The sequence below is a fragment of the Ursus arctos genome, unplaced genomic scaffold (genome assembly GCF_023065955.2).
Source record: "Ursus arctos isolate Adak ecotype North America unplaced genomic scaffold, UrsArc2.0 scaffold_1, whole genome shotgun sequence".
Lineage (NCBI taxonomy): Eukaryota > Metazoa > Chordata > Mammalia > Carnivora > Ursidae > Ursus > Ursus arctos.
In genome coordinates, this window is record NW_026622763.1 from 27,224,280 (window position 1) to 27,237,615 (window position 13,336).

The 13,336-nt window shown below is 37.8% G+C and overlaps 1 protein-coding gene across 5 annotated transcripts in view; it reads right to left on the bottom strand.

The window, feature by feature from the left end:
* Positions 1-1,937: 1,937 nt before the first annotated feature.
* The window catches only part of GTDC1 (glycosyltransferase like domain containing 1), a 403,975-nt gene continuing 392,576 nt past the window's right edge, over positions 1,938-13,336 (bottom strand). For 2 of the 5 annotated variants that reach the window (XM_057317423.1, XM_057317422.1), the window contains 3 exons: positions 6,409-6,496; positions 4,166-4,263; positions 1,938-3,065 (listed from right to left, as the gene is read on the bottom strand). In XM_057317423.1, the coding sequence (XP_057173406.1) occupies positions 4,172-4,263; positions 6,409-6,496 (180 nt within the window). In that variant the 3' untranslated portion in view covers positions 1,938-3,065; positions 4,166-4,171. Of the gene's footprint in view, positions 3,066-4,165; positions 4,264-5,205; positions 6,497-13,336 lie in introns of those variants that run through there. The other 3 variants (XM_044388224.3, XR_008961106.1, XM_057317444.1) reach the window with 3 other exon arrangements.

Here is a 13,336-nt window from a genome sequence, read left to right on the forward strand (position 1 = left end):
ACTGCTGTGGACACTGGACGTCTTGTGCGCGGTGCCAAGGCCATGGGCATTTACGCTGACCGCAGTTCTTACGCTCACACGTCACGCAGTAGTGAACGTCCTTCTCACTACAGCTGTACCAGTGTTGCAAGTATTTCTAAAGGTCAAATTTGGGGAAGTGTACTTCTCTAATCTTAGGTGATACACATTTTTTCAGCTGATAGATATTGCAGGGTAACCATCTCCAAAACTATTTACACTATAAATAAAAGTGAAATAGAGTCAATTTGGGATTATGAGAAATACTTCATTAAAGCTTTTCCCCGGGCACCTGGGAGCCTCAGTCAGTTAAGCACCTACCTTCAGCTCGGGTCATAATCCTGGGGTCCTGGGATCCAGCCCTGCTTTGGGCTCCCTACTCACAGGGAGCCTGCTTCTCCCTCTCTACCCTGCTCGTGCTCTCTCTCACCAACTCTCTCGTGCAAATAAAAAATTAATTAATTAATTAATTAAAATCTTTTAAAAATAATAATAAATCTTTTTCCTGTATGTAAAAATACACAGATTTTTTTTAAACAAATGAGCAGGGGATTACTGTAATGCAACATATAATAAGTTAACTTTACAGTATCCATAAAAATCAGAAACCATTTTCTATATAATTCCCACCATTCTCACAGTTCTACAAGTCTTTGAGCCCTCGTTCCCCAGAGAAATAATTCACAGCAACTTATCTATGTTAACTACGAGCTGTTATTATGATAATCAGTTACTATGAACTACAGAAAATGATACTCCATCAGACAACTACTCATTAATATTTACCAATCAGATATGTAACAAATGTTTATGGAAATAAACAGGTTGAGATATGGAAAAATTATGTCATCTTCATAAGTATGGTAACATTTCTGAAACCCAAACTGAACATCTCCCTGACAACTCTACCCCAAATTCAGAGTTGAGATTGTTCCAGGCTACTCTTGTATAGTTACAGCAGATCTCAAAGAGGGGGAGATCATCCGGGTACCAATCTGCCTTTAATGTTTAGTAATAGATGTCGTATGGTGGCATGAGAGTATTCCCTCAAACAGTGAGCACCAAATAGCAAATATTTTACAACATCTGGAAATATATATTTATTTCTAGTTCTTTGGCATAAAGTTACTTTGAGACTTCGTCAGGGATGAGAACATCTGATACAATGACAACCTTAGAGTCACTAGATCTCTCTTTATCAACATAAGGTCTGTAAGGGAGGAAAAAATTTTCTTCTACTTTTATAGGTTCTTTGGCTGGTCTAATAATTAAATTGACATGAGACAGATTAACAAGAGAAAAACAAATTTAGTTGCATATGGACAGGAGCCCCATAAAAATATGAGGGCCAAGGGCAAATCAAGCAGTTGAAGCTTATATGCCATCCTGAGCCAAGAAATGGGATTGGGGCCCAGGGCTTTACAGGGAAGGAGGGTAATCCACAAGACAACAAGAACAGACGTTCGGTAAGTAGATGTGCATTCTGCCGATAAGATAGGTCTTTCGGATAAAAGTTATCTCTGATAATAGCTTTCTTTCTGGACCAGGCCCCCTTCCTAACTTGTTTTAGGTAAAGAGAGGAAAAAGTTTTTCTTTAGCCTGCTGGATTTTGATTGCCTTCAGCTCAGAATAATCCACATGCCAAAGTGTCATATACTTGGGATCACGTATTTTGCTCCCCTTGAAGCCAAAAAACTTTTTTTAAATAATGAAGAGGTTTTGCACCACATTAATAGAAAGGTAAAGATAAATAGTTATATAGAAGAAGTTTTCCTGGGGTAAATTTATTCTTATATACAGCAACAAATATTGTAAAGTGTTCTTTACAAAGTTTCATTTGTTTCCATACTCATTGTTTACAACACTAGAATCTCTGCACAATGGAATTTGTAAATGAAATAAATAAAAACACTCGAATATTACCATGGAGAATTTTATTTCACTCTTTCTCAAAATAGGTTAATAGGTGGCACCGATATCTTTCAACTTCCAATGCAGTTGAACTTGCCTTTCTAAAAATGGGAATTGGGAGCCAAATAAAAATTAATGTGCTTCTCTATTTAAAGAAGTTATTCAAAAACAATGTTTACTTTATATAGTTTTATATTTAACATGTTTTGAACATAATCAATTCTCTATCTTTTAAACTATAATTTGTCCATAATAATAAAGCCTAATTCTTTGGAAATAATGCTCAGTTAGCATAATTGGCATTATAGAGTTTTAAAGTATATTACAGAATATTCTGTCACTCGACACTGAATTGAAATTTTAAGGAAAATGATGGAAATAGCTGTAAGGGGAAAAAAGTAGCCTTTTAAATCTAATTTGTTATGCACTGCAGTAGGGTAATGGATGCAATGAAAGTTCTTTTATGGACTTCCCATGTCCAAAAGGTATTTAGGTAGCAAAAGATGTTAAGCAGACCTCCTGCAATCCCCCTTTAACTGAAGATAGCAGGAAATAAGGAATATAGGTCTGTGTCCTCCTGATTTTTATTTCCTTAGGAGTACAACTTATGCAAAGGACACCTTAGGCTGCTTAGCAGATCACAAAGGGTGCACTAGACCCCCTTGCGGCCTGCTTAAATAGAGTGATCTAAAGGATGGCTGAAACCATACCGGGAGTTCAATCCTTCAGGTGGGTCTTTTCAAATTCCAATAGTGAGGAGTTACTGGAGAATTGGTAAGGATTTCACTAGGCCCCAGCAGGTTTGAGATCAAAAGCTTTGGTTAAATAAAAGCCTGTTGGGAAATCTTAAAACCTCTTTGTAATGTAACTTTAAAAAGTTAATACAAAGAACCCTTAGACTGAAGCCCGTAACAGCACGAACAAAGAGTATATCAAAACTGATTCCATTAAGAGAGAGCGGACATACAAATTCACTTAATTTAAAGAGCAATTCAGTTATATTACTATGTGAGAGAATAGGACTTGCACCACACCATCGAGCCCATTTAGAAGACGTGCCCATTTCTTGTTACGTATGCCAGACTTCATTCTTTGTCATTCAGATATGCTTTTTAAACAACATATATATTCATTTTCTGAAAAGAGAAAGAGCGATGTGCATTTAAATTCACTCCTGAAGAAGATTCTTTTAAAACAAATTAAAATTAAACTTGATGGGGACCCATCAGTCAGTTGGCTCTCTCTCTTTCATGGTGTCAAACTGCTAATTGCCCATTCTCCTTAAAATAATAAACCTTCCATTGATATTGATTGGTAGATCATTAATCAGTACATTAATTATAATATAATTTTTATAATTAATACCAATCCATTTCTTCACAAGTCACACACTTTTATTAGCTGAACTCATCCATTAATGGTTTAGTGATAATATTTTGTTCAATCAACAACCACCCCCCAAAAAAATCTTTATTTGGTTTTAATGCCTGAATTTTGCAATTAGTTCTGAATCTTTCAAAACACTTTCCTGTCTTCAATGTGTCTCCTATTTTCACATTTGTTATGTGAGATGGGTGCTTTAAGCATTGTTTACCTTTTTGTTTTTAATAAATAGGGATACCGAAGCAAATAATGTGCTCTCGATTGTACAGCCATTTTGAGAAGGCTTGGACGAGAAGCTTTAGCTCCCAATGTCAAGCCTAGAAATTTTCAAGTGAGCAATGCCTCACAGATCTCAGAAGGTGATTATAGCTTATGTTAAAAGATAAACTGAGTCATATTAACATAAGAGTTTATATGAGCAACAATTGATTCAAATCGGGCAGCATCCAGTCTAGCAGATAGAGAAGGGTTTTGCGGAGCTCTACGAAATGAAAGACTTACAGGCTAAAGGGAGCAGGAATAGAAAGTTCCACAAGACAAAAAAGGGAGTTGGTGATTGCAAGGCCACTTCCTTTTAGGGGATAGCAGGGGCCTATCTAGTGCTGATCAGGGATCCCCAACTGACTGGTTTAAGATTCCATTTCTAGAAGAGCCAAAACTGTAATTAGTCTCAGTTTTGGCATATGGGCATAGTATAAACGACTCCAGCTTGGGCCTGCTGTCTAGTTTTTAACACTTAAGTCTCACACAACTGTATTTGTTCCAAAGAACTCTTTTCCAAGTGTAGTCATTATCAACATCAAATATCCTAAAATTCTCATATAGATAGACGGAGAAACTGTGGTTTGCGTACCCATATTCAATTTCTTTTCTGTGTCTTCTCTTGTCTTCTTTGCTCATATCTTCTTTTACTTTTTTCCTTCAACCTCTGTTCTTCTCTCAGTGTGTCATCTGATTAATGACAGGGAAATGAAACAAAGGAGGGTGGCAGATTAAGTCTCTGGGACTTTCTGTGGGAAAGATACAAAAAGCTTTGGAAAACAGCCAAGTACTCCTTGAACGAACCATCCCAGTGAGTTGGGTTTTTTGGTCTTGTTTTTTTGTTTTTGTTTTTACCAAGTACCAGCAGTCCCTTCAAAATTTATGAACAAAGATCTCACTTGACTGGCTCTACTGAAAACAAACAAATTTACATTTTTGAGAAACTTGCATCATCACAGAGTCCACTGAAAAAGCTGAGCCAGCACCCCACCCTTCACAGGTGTGCCATCAGACCCGTCCACCCAAATCTCTTCAGGGAGCTCCTATTGATGTCTGTCCTGATGGAATGTTGACTCACATAGGTCCTGCATGCAATTGGTCATTTGTGATATATAAAAAACTTCAAACCAGTAGTGAAGGGTGTACATGGTTACTAAATCTTTGATTCCCAAATATGTATATGTGAGTATGCATTGCATGAGCATATTTACATACATATTCCGTATGGATGACGTATGTGCTCGTACCGATACAGTTAGCCGATGAGGTGTTATTCTGCTCCAACACTGACTCCATGCTCACTGGGAACTGTGTGACTAGCTTATCCCAATTGGATATTTTGGATACTTTTATAGTCATACTAAGACCTTACTATTCCTAAAGTTATTGTTTGTTTAGTGGGCTTTGAGTTTTTAAATCCATTCCAATGCATATTCTCTAGTATTTGAATTCAAGTCTTGAATTTCAGATTTCTAAAATCACTCCTCTAGCAATAAATAACTTGAATGTAAAGGTATTCTCTGAACTCTTGGCAACCATCAGCAGAATTCTGGACACTAAAGAGATTATTTTAAAAGTAGATGTCATAGAACCAGTTTTAGGACATTTATAATTTTGTAGTGGGTGGAATACCTGCAAAGGTGACACACAAATTCAAGAATTGTTCCGTATTGTTTCTTCAGTGGCTATCACAGGACACACGATAGATGATTAATAAATGCTAACTGAGCTAATGAATAAAAAATAGATGAACAATTAGAGGACAAAATGAAACAGATGATTATGTGTTGAATTTTTTTCAGTGACCAAAAGAGAAAAGGCAAAAATTAAAATCTAAAATTTTTCAAAGTGCACATAGCTGTCTTTTCTCACTAATAAATAATGCATGTTCACTGGAAAGTATTCAAATATCTCACAATAATTCCTCTATTAAAGAAAACCAGTTTTAATGATTTAGTATATGTTGTTCATCCATGCACATTGAAAGTTGACATTTTTTAAAACAAAATTGGAACCAAAATATATGTATATTTTGTTCAATGGCTGAATTTAAAAATTTAACAATATATTGCTAATACCTTTCCATAATACAAGTGTCTCCCTTCAGCTGCCTAAGGTAGCTTCTATTTTATATATCTGATAATGTATTTAGTTCTTTTAACAGATATCTTGGTTGCATTAATATTTTTATTCTTATAAAGAATGTTTCAATAAATATCTTTTAATATTTTTCAAGTGAAGATTTATTTTCTTGGCATACATTCTAAGACATGAAATGGGCTTAAAATGTTGAAGTATTTTGGTAGAATTATTCTCTAAAAAGGTTGTGTCAGTTTATAACCCCACCAACTATGTATAAGCCATTTTCCCTATAAATTAGCCTGGAGAGAATTCATTTAAAAAATTTTTGTTAATCTAATAAAAAAAATAATCTCATTGTTTTCTTTTTTCCTTACTGTTGTTTTAAATCTTAGACTACATAGGGACCCTTTAAATAAATCAATTATTTGATAAATCACACATGGCCCACCCATGGAATGTGTTCAATACCAAATTGACTTCCCTCTCCTATCCAACACCTTACTAGAGTGTGTCTTTGCAGGAGATATGAATCAAGGAAATAAGAAGATCTCAATATTGGAAACTTAGGAAAGATCAAATCTATGTATTAAATCTTAAAATAAAAAGCTTTTGATTATTGACCACTCTAATTACTTTTCATCACCATTCCCCTCCATTCATGTGGATAATTAAGTAAATAAAACAGTTCACAAAATAAAGACCCTGTTTTAGGATGCGTTGTTCAACTCATCTTGCTACCAGTAATAAGACAACCTTCCTGTACAGTTTCGAAGGCTCCAGGGGGATGGTCCATCGCACCCTCAACAAGCTTCTGACATGATGTGCTGATGGGAGAAAGAACCTGTGAAACAAAGAGATGAGAATATACCATCAGTGACATGAATAAAAACCATTTGATATTTCCATAACCCTAGTCTGTTTATGTGCCAAACTTGCTACAGAAAAAGAAATTGCACTTTTATAATCCTATCCCAAAGAGTAAAACACTGGGCAATATCTCTTGCCCGTGAAAAATGGCAGTGTCTCTGTGGGAAGGTCCTAAAGATGTCATATGTCTCTTCATGGACTTGCTCAGCACTTCCACGTAGTCTGCCCCTAGGTATGAAATTGTCTATATTTTGAAGGCAAAAGTGTAAAGATCTCCAGCCCCACTCTTTTACTACTCACAATAAAAGGAGAGTAGTGAGCTCTCAGCGTGTTCACTGAGATAGTAGTTGTGTTAGTTGTCTGTTGCTATGTAACGAATAAACCCAAAGTCCATTAAAACCCCACGCATTTACTACCTCACAGTTTCTGTGGGTTTGGAATCTGTGTACAACCTGGCAGAGTCTTTTGCACCAGGGTCTTGCAGTAGAGATGTCATCAGGTGCCACAATCACATCAAGGGTTAGCTGAGGCAGGATCCACTTCTAAGCTCACATTTACTAATTGGCTGGACTCAGTTCCTCACTGGCTATTGGAATGAGAGTCTCAGTTCCTTGCTGGCTGTTGGCCAGAGGCTACGCTCAGTTCCTTGCCATATGGGGCTCTCCAACATGGAAGCATGGTTCATTAGAGCCAGGAAGGAAGTCCCTATGACAGAAGTCGTAGTCTTTTATAACCTAATCATAGAAGTGACATCCATATTCTATCACTAAAAGCAAGTCACTAGGTTCAGCCCATACTCAAGGGGAGAGGATTAGACAATGTCGTGAATACTGAGAGGCAGGGATGGCTTTCACCACGAGTGGTTTCTCAGTTGATGGCAGTCCAGGAGCCTAGGTGAAAGTAGAAAGGAGAATGCCAGAAAACATGGTGGAAGAGGAATTCCTTGGGAAAAGGCACACAATACCCCAGTGATACACACAGTCAATAAATAGTTAAGGGGCGCCTGGGTGGCTCAGTCGGTTGAGCGTCTGCCTTCAGCTTGGGTCATGATATCAGGGTGCTGGGATCGAGCCCCACATCAGGCTTCCTGCTCAGTGGGGCATCTGCTTCTTCCTCTCCCTCTGCCCCTTCCCCCGCTCATTGCTCTCTCTCTCTCTCTCCTCTCTCACTCTCCTCTCTCAAATAAATAAATTCTTTAAAACAAAACAAAACAAAACAAACAAACAAAAAACCCACAGTTGAATCTGGGGAAAGTATGCTAAGTCCCTTGAGAAAGTATGTTAAGTCCCAGGTCAAATTAGTATGTACCATGTCAAAGCAATAATGCCTCCAATTATGTACACATTGGGAACAGTTGAAACAACAGGTGTTATTGGGTGAGGATGGCAAAACCTAAGACAAAGACAATAACTGATAACAAAGAAACACAACCTCAAGCAAGAGACAAAATAGTCTATAGTGAATATAAAAAAGATCATAATTCTTATTCCCTTAAAATGCTCTATCTAACCATTAACATTAACGAAATGAAATTTTTGACATTCAAAAGACTGAATCTCTATTTACCATATCAAATACATCTGTATGCCATTTATTTATCATTTGGCAAATTTTTAGTTTGTTTTGTCAAGAACATAGACCTAGTGGTAATTTAATGTTTACCCTTACTTTGCACCCACCCCTCACTTTGGTAGGCTAGTTGGTTCAAGGGGGGGGTATATTTGGGGACCATAAAACAAAATACAGAAAGTACAGTTTACTGACCCACACAGAAGTAGGGGGCTCGTTCTTATGATATCTTTGTTATCAGCACGGCTGTTCTAATAAGTTGAGCTAATCAGCTGAGTGTATGCATGTAGGGGTTGTATACATATTTTTATGATAACAAAAATGAACAGAGATATAGCAGATAAATTGTCTTAACAGGTTATGCTGGGTTTTCGTGTAAAAACTTACTAATTAATGCAAGTGTTGCAATCATTTTTATGGCATTCCCCAAAGATGGCACTTTAAGGGTTATGCCATATGCTGATTGACAGCAGCCATAATTCCATACAATGAGACTGTATCATATTGTTTGAAGTGAGGTGATATTCATCTCTTGAAACTGATCAAACATACGACTGCATCAAACAGTATTACAATATAATCACACTGCATGTGGGGACTGCCAAGGCTGATCACCACGTTGTACTCCTTTTCCTCGGACTTCTCTAACAGAAGTTGTGACATACCACGGCATTCACATTTTCTTTAAGAACTGCAAAATCTAAGACAGAAGAAAAAAAAATCCTGCATAGAATTGTGATTTGGTTATGCCGTGTGAGCGTACATCTGTAGACAGCTTTAGAATAATAAATTTGCTCCTGCTAAGATCTCCCTAAACATACAAATAAAAGTGTAGTAACACCAAGATAAAAAGTGAAGATTCCAAACAAGGTGAAAATAATCCAAATGCCCTTTGTTTCTTTCAGTAAACAGGAAACTTGGAAGAAATGTCTTTTTTAAAAATACTTTTCAGTGTCTGTAACTCCCAATGATAACTTCTAATGTGCGGCTTTGCAAAGCCACTTGATTTTTCTACTGACCTCGGGGGCTATTTTGGCTCCGGAGGAAAATGATTAAGAGTCTGTGGGGTGCCTGGGTGGCTCAGTTGGTTAAGCGACTGCCTTCGGCTCAGGGTTATGATCCTGGAGTCCCAGGATTGAGTCCTACATCGGGCTCCCTGCTCAGCAGGGAGTCTGCTTCTCCCTCTGACCCTTCCCCCTCATGCTCTCTCTCTCTCTCTCTCTCAAATAAATAAATAAATAAAATCTTTAAAAAAAAAAAAAGAGTCTGTTCCCCTACCACTCTCAGTTACTGCTGATCTTGGGAAGAAGGATGAGGATGGGCATGAGTGAATGAGGGTGATTTAGCTATTCTCTTGGTGGCATTCTTCATGGCATGAAGTCCGATAACAAGTGGCTTGTAGAGTACTGCAATTTAGGGACTGCCCTTTTATTATCTAGCCATCTAGCCATCTGCCCATGCATCCAGGTATCCATCCATCCACCTATCCAGTAGCCTATAAAAGAGCCCGTGAGATATTTTGGGGACTATGTTCCGGATAGCTTATAAAGAAACGGGATAATCAGATGAGAGTCATCTACTCATGCTGACGTTCACTGAGAGATATGTTAACAATCCTGGTTCTCCAGTGTGAATCCATGCAAGTCTCCAAGATGTCACCACGCTGTCTGGACTTTATTCACTTGTGTAACTTGACCTTAATCCTAACTTAAACACCCTGTCTTTGAGGCCTAAAGAAACCACGTGGTTCTTTCAGAGATTCAGTGGGATGTCCGGAACACAGAGGCTGTCTCTGACTGGTTTCCCGAACACCCACACAGTTCTGCTGCTCCCGTGTTATGGTGGCCAATAGGGAAGCCGTGAGCCTGGAGGCCTCTTTGCATTCCCCCAAGATACAAGATCAGGTAGCTCTCTGCTCCCAGATTCCTTTAATCTTGGACATTTCTCCCAGCTTAGGTGTGGGAGGGTCAGGCCAAAGTCCCTTCACAGAAGCACTACCAGCATATAAGCTCTGTGTTTCCCTTCCGACCGTTTTCTCCTTTTCTTCCCTTCTTCAGCCTATTTTTGGGGTCTTCATATAATATGAGGTGAAAAACACTGGCTTTTCATCTCTTTTTCCCAGATCGTTGGCTTGTGATATTAATGTCATGCTTTGAACTCTTTAAGGCCTTCATTCTTCAAATACACAAATACTCGGGGTTTCAAAATCAAAATTTAAGAACTGACTCCTCCTCTCTCTTTCTGCAAGAGCATCCATTTCCTAAGCAAGTAAGGAAGAAAGTTCTAGCTGCTGCCCAAAGGTGGAGAAGGGCCACTATGCACCCTCTCTCTTACTTCTTTGTCTTCGAATTGATTCATTCTGTTGTTTGACCTTTTACTTCCCCTTTCTCTCGATTTATTTAGAGTTCAGTGGCTGGGTTTTTTTTTCCTAGTGTATCGAATGGAATAGTCAACTGCTATTTTTAATCTTCTTCTTTTGAATTATAAATTGTGAAGACTGTACATTTACCTCTAAGCACTACTTACACTACATCACAGATTTTTTTGTTTGCTTGCTAGTGGTTGCTTTCTTTAAATTTTGGGGGTTTTCTAAGTTTCTATTTCAATTCCAGTTAGTTAACATGCAGCGTTGTACTAGTTTCAGGTGTACAATGGAGTGATTCAACGCTTCCACACATCAGTCAAAAATTTGCAAAGAAATCTAGACACAGAGTACAAATAAGCCATTTTTTCTGAATACTTTTAAGTTGCTGACCTGATGTTGTGTAAGCCCCAAACACTTGAATATGTTTTCTACAAACGAGAACAACTTTCTACTGAACTGCAACACAACCAACAAAAGCAGAAGATGAACGTTGATACGCTCCTGCCCTTTAGTCAACAGACCACACTCTGGAGTCATTGATCGATGCAACAATATTTTTTGTTACCAAAAGATCCAGGTCAGAATCACATGCTGCATTAAGTTGTCATGTCTCTTTGGTCTCTTCCAGTCTGGAATACTTTCCAGTCTGCCCTGGATTTTTATGATTTTCATGCTTTTGAAGGTAAGTCTAGTTATTTTGCAGAATTTCCTTTGGTTTAAGTTTGTCCGATGCTTCCTCATGATTAGACTCAGGTCACCGTGTCACAAAAGCAATACTGAGTTCCTCTCAATGCATCATACCAGCTTGATTTCAATAACTGATGTTTTCTTGACATCTTTTGACCATCCTAAAAGTGATGTCTTCTAGGCTCTTCCAGTATAAGTTACCACCCCCCCCACTTTTGTGGGGAGGTACTTTGAAATTATATAGATATCCCATTTTTGTAAAACTTAAATTTATTCATTAATGTTGATATGGTCTCATTTTTCTTATTTTACTTAATATTGTAAATTCTATAAGCTATTTTTATATTACTATCAATATTAATTTTGATACTCGACTTATGACCAATGTGGTCAATAGGAGCCCCTTTTTAAGCTGGCTTCTAGGGCCTTTTCATATGTCCCCATCATTTTTTTTTTAACCACTTCATTGGTTTCTGGCAGAAGTTCCAGGTTCTTCTTCTTCTTCTTTTTTTTTTAAGATTTTATTTATTTGTCAGAGAGAGAGCGCACATACAAGCAGAGGGAGCGGCAGAGGCAGAGGGAGAAGCAGGTTCCCCACTGAGCAAGGAGCCCAATGAGGGACTTGATCCCAGGACTCCGGGATCATGACCTGAGCCGAAGGCAGACACTTAACCAACTGAGCCACCCAGGTGTCCCTCCAGGTTCTTCTTGTACTTTTCCTCTCTCCAGGACCAGAATCAACCATTTCTCTAGGAAATCCTATCTCCTTTTCCTGGACAATGGTATTGAGAAGCCAAGATCCATGTGCTGTATGTGCTCATTGTTATCAGAGTGTTGCTGCTTCCAGACCCTGACAGGAGACAGAACCAGGAAGAATATGTATGCCTATACCATATATTTACATCTAAGTTTATTTCTATCTATCTGTACGTGTTGAAAACCATGAGTTCATGCTGACACTTCCAAGTTCACATGTTTACTCCAGTTTTTTCCCTTTCCATATACATAATTACCTTCTCTACTAATGAGAAGCCTAGCTTCCATACTTCTTCAGAGATTTACTTATGTGATCAACCTCACTTTATGCAACCAACCTACTATTCCCACCTACCCCCTTCCCCACACAGATGGCCTCCTTTCCTGCTTTGGCTCTGATTCTCCGGAGTGGACACTTTCTCACCAGGTGCGGGCTGATACCTCCATGCTAGACTGCCTGCCATCCCTGAGTGGATGTTCTCCTCAACCTTCTTTGGCTCTGATATCCTCCTCTGAGCTACTGCAGCTCCACCTACCTACTCTGTCTCCCTTAATAGCATTAAGACTGAATTATTTAAGAAGGGGAAGAAGTATCACTCAATATTTGCCACATAATATTTGTATTATCCTTCAGTTCTTCAAGTCATAAATTAGTTTATGTGTACTTTGCATTTTCAAATAGATTTTTGTTGTTGAGTTCTAATTTAATCACATTGTATTCAACTCTATTTTCTAATTTCTAAATTAATCTTATTTAGATCAGTTCTTGTATTTGTTGAGACTTCTTTGAGACCCAGTGAGTGATCGATTCGGCAAATGCTCCAAGTGTGCCTCAAAAAATTTCATGCTCTCAAACTTTTGGGTTTAAGGTTCAATATATATCAATCATAGCAGGCTTATAATTTGTCCCGATTTTGTATAGCCTCACTTAAATTTTTGTTTGCTTGACTTGCCAATTACCGAGGTAAGAACCTTAACAATATTTTCACTGTGATTGTATGTTTGTCCTTTTCTTCCCTAAAATGTGATCAGTTTTTCCTTCATGTATTTTGAATGTGTGCTATTTGATGACTGCAAGTTCAGAAGTGGTATATCATCCAGGTGACCTCTTCCTTCCACCCTCACGAGCTGGCCACAATTCATCGTTCCTAACACTGTTTCCGTAATGGTTTTTGCCTTAAAGTCTGGGTTTCTGATATTATACAGCAGCACCAATTTTTGTTTTTGTTTTTATTTTAGTTGATATTTATCTTATGTTTCTTTTCATAGAACTTCACTTTCAAACTTTTTACATCCTTAAGATTTGGATGCATTTTCAGTAGAAATTATTTACCTAAATGTTTAAAATACAAATTCAATCTTTCAATACCTGCTTTAGCTGGGCAACTTAGGTTGTTTGTATTTATTGTAATGTCTTCTATATTTGGGTTTATTTCC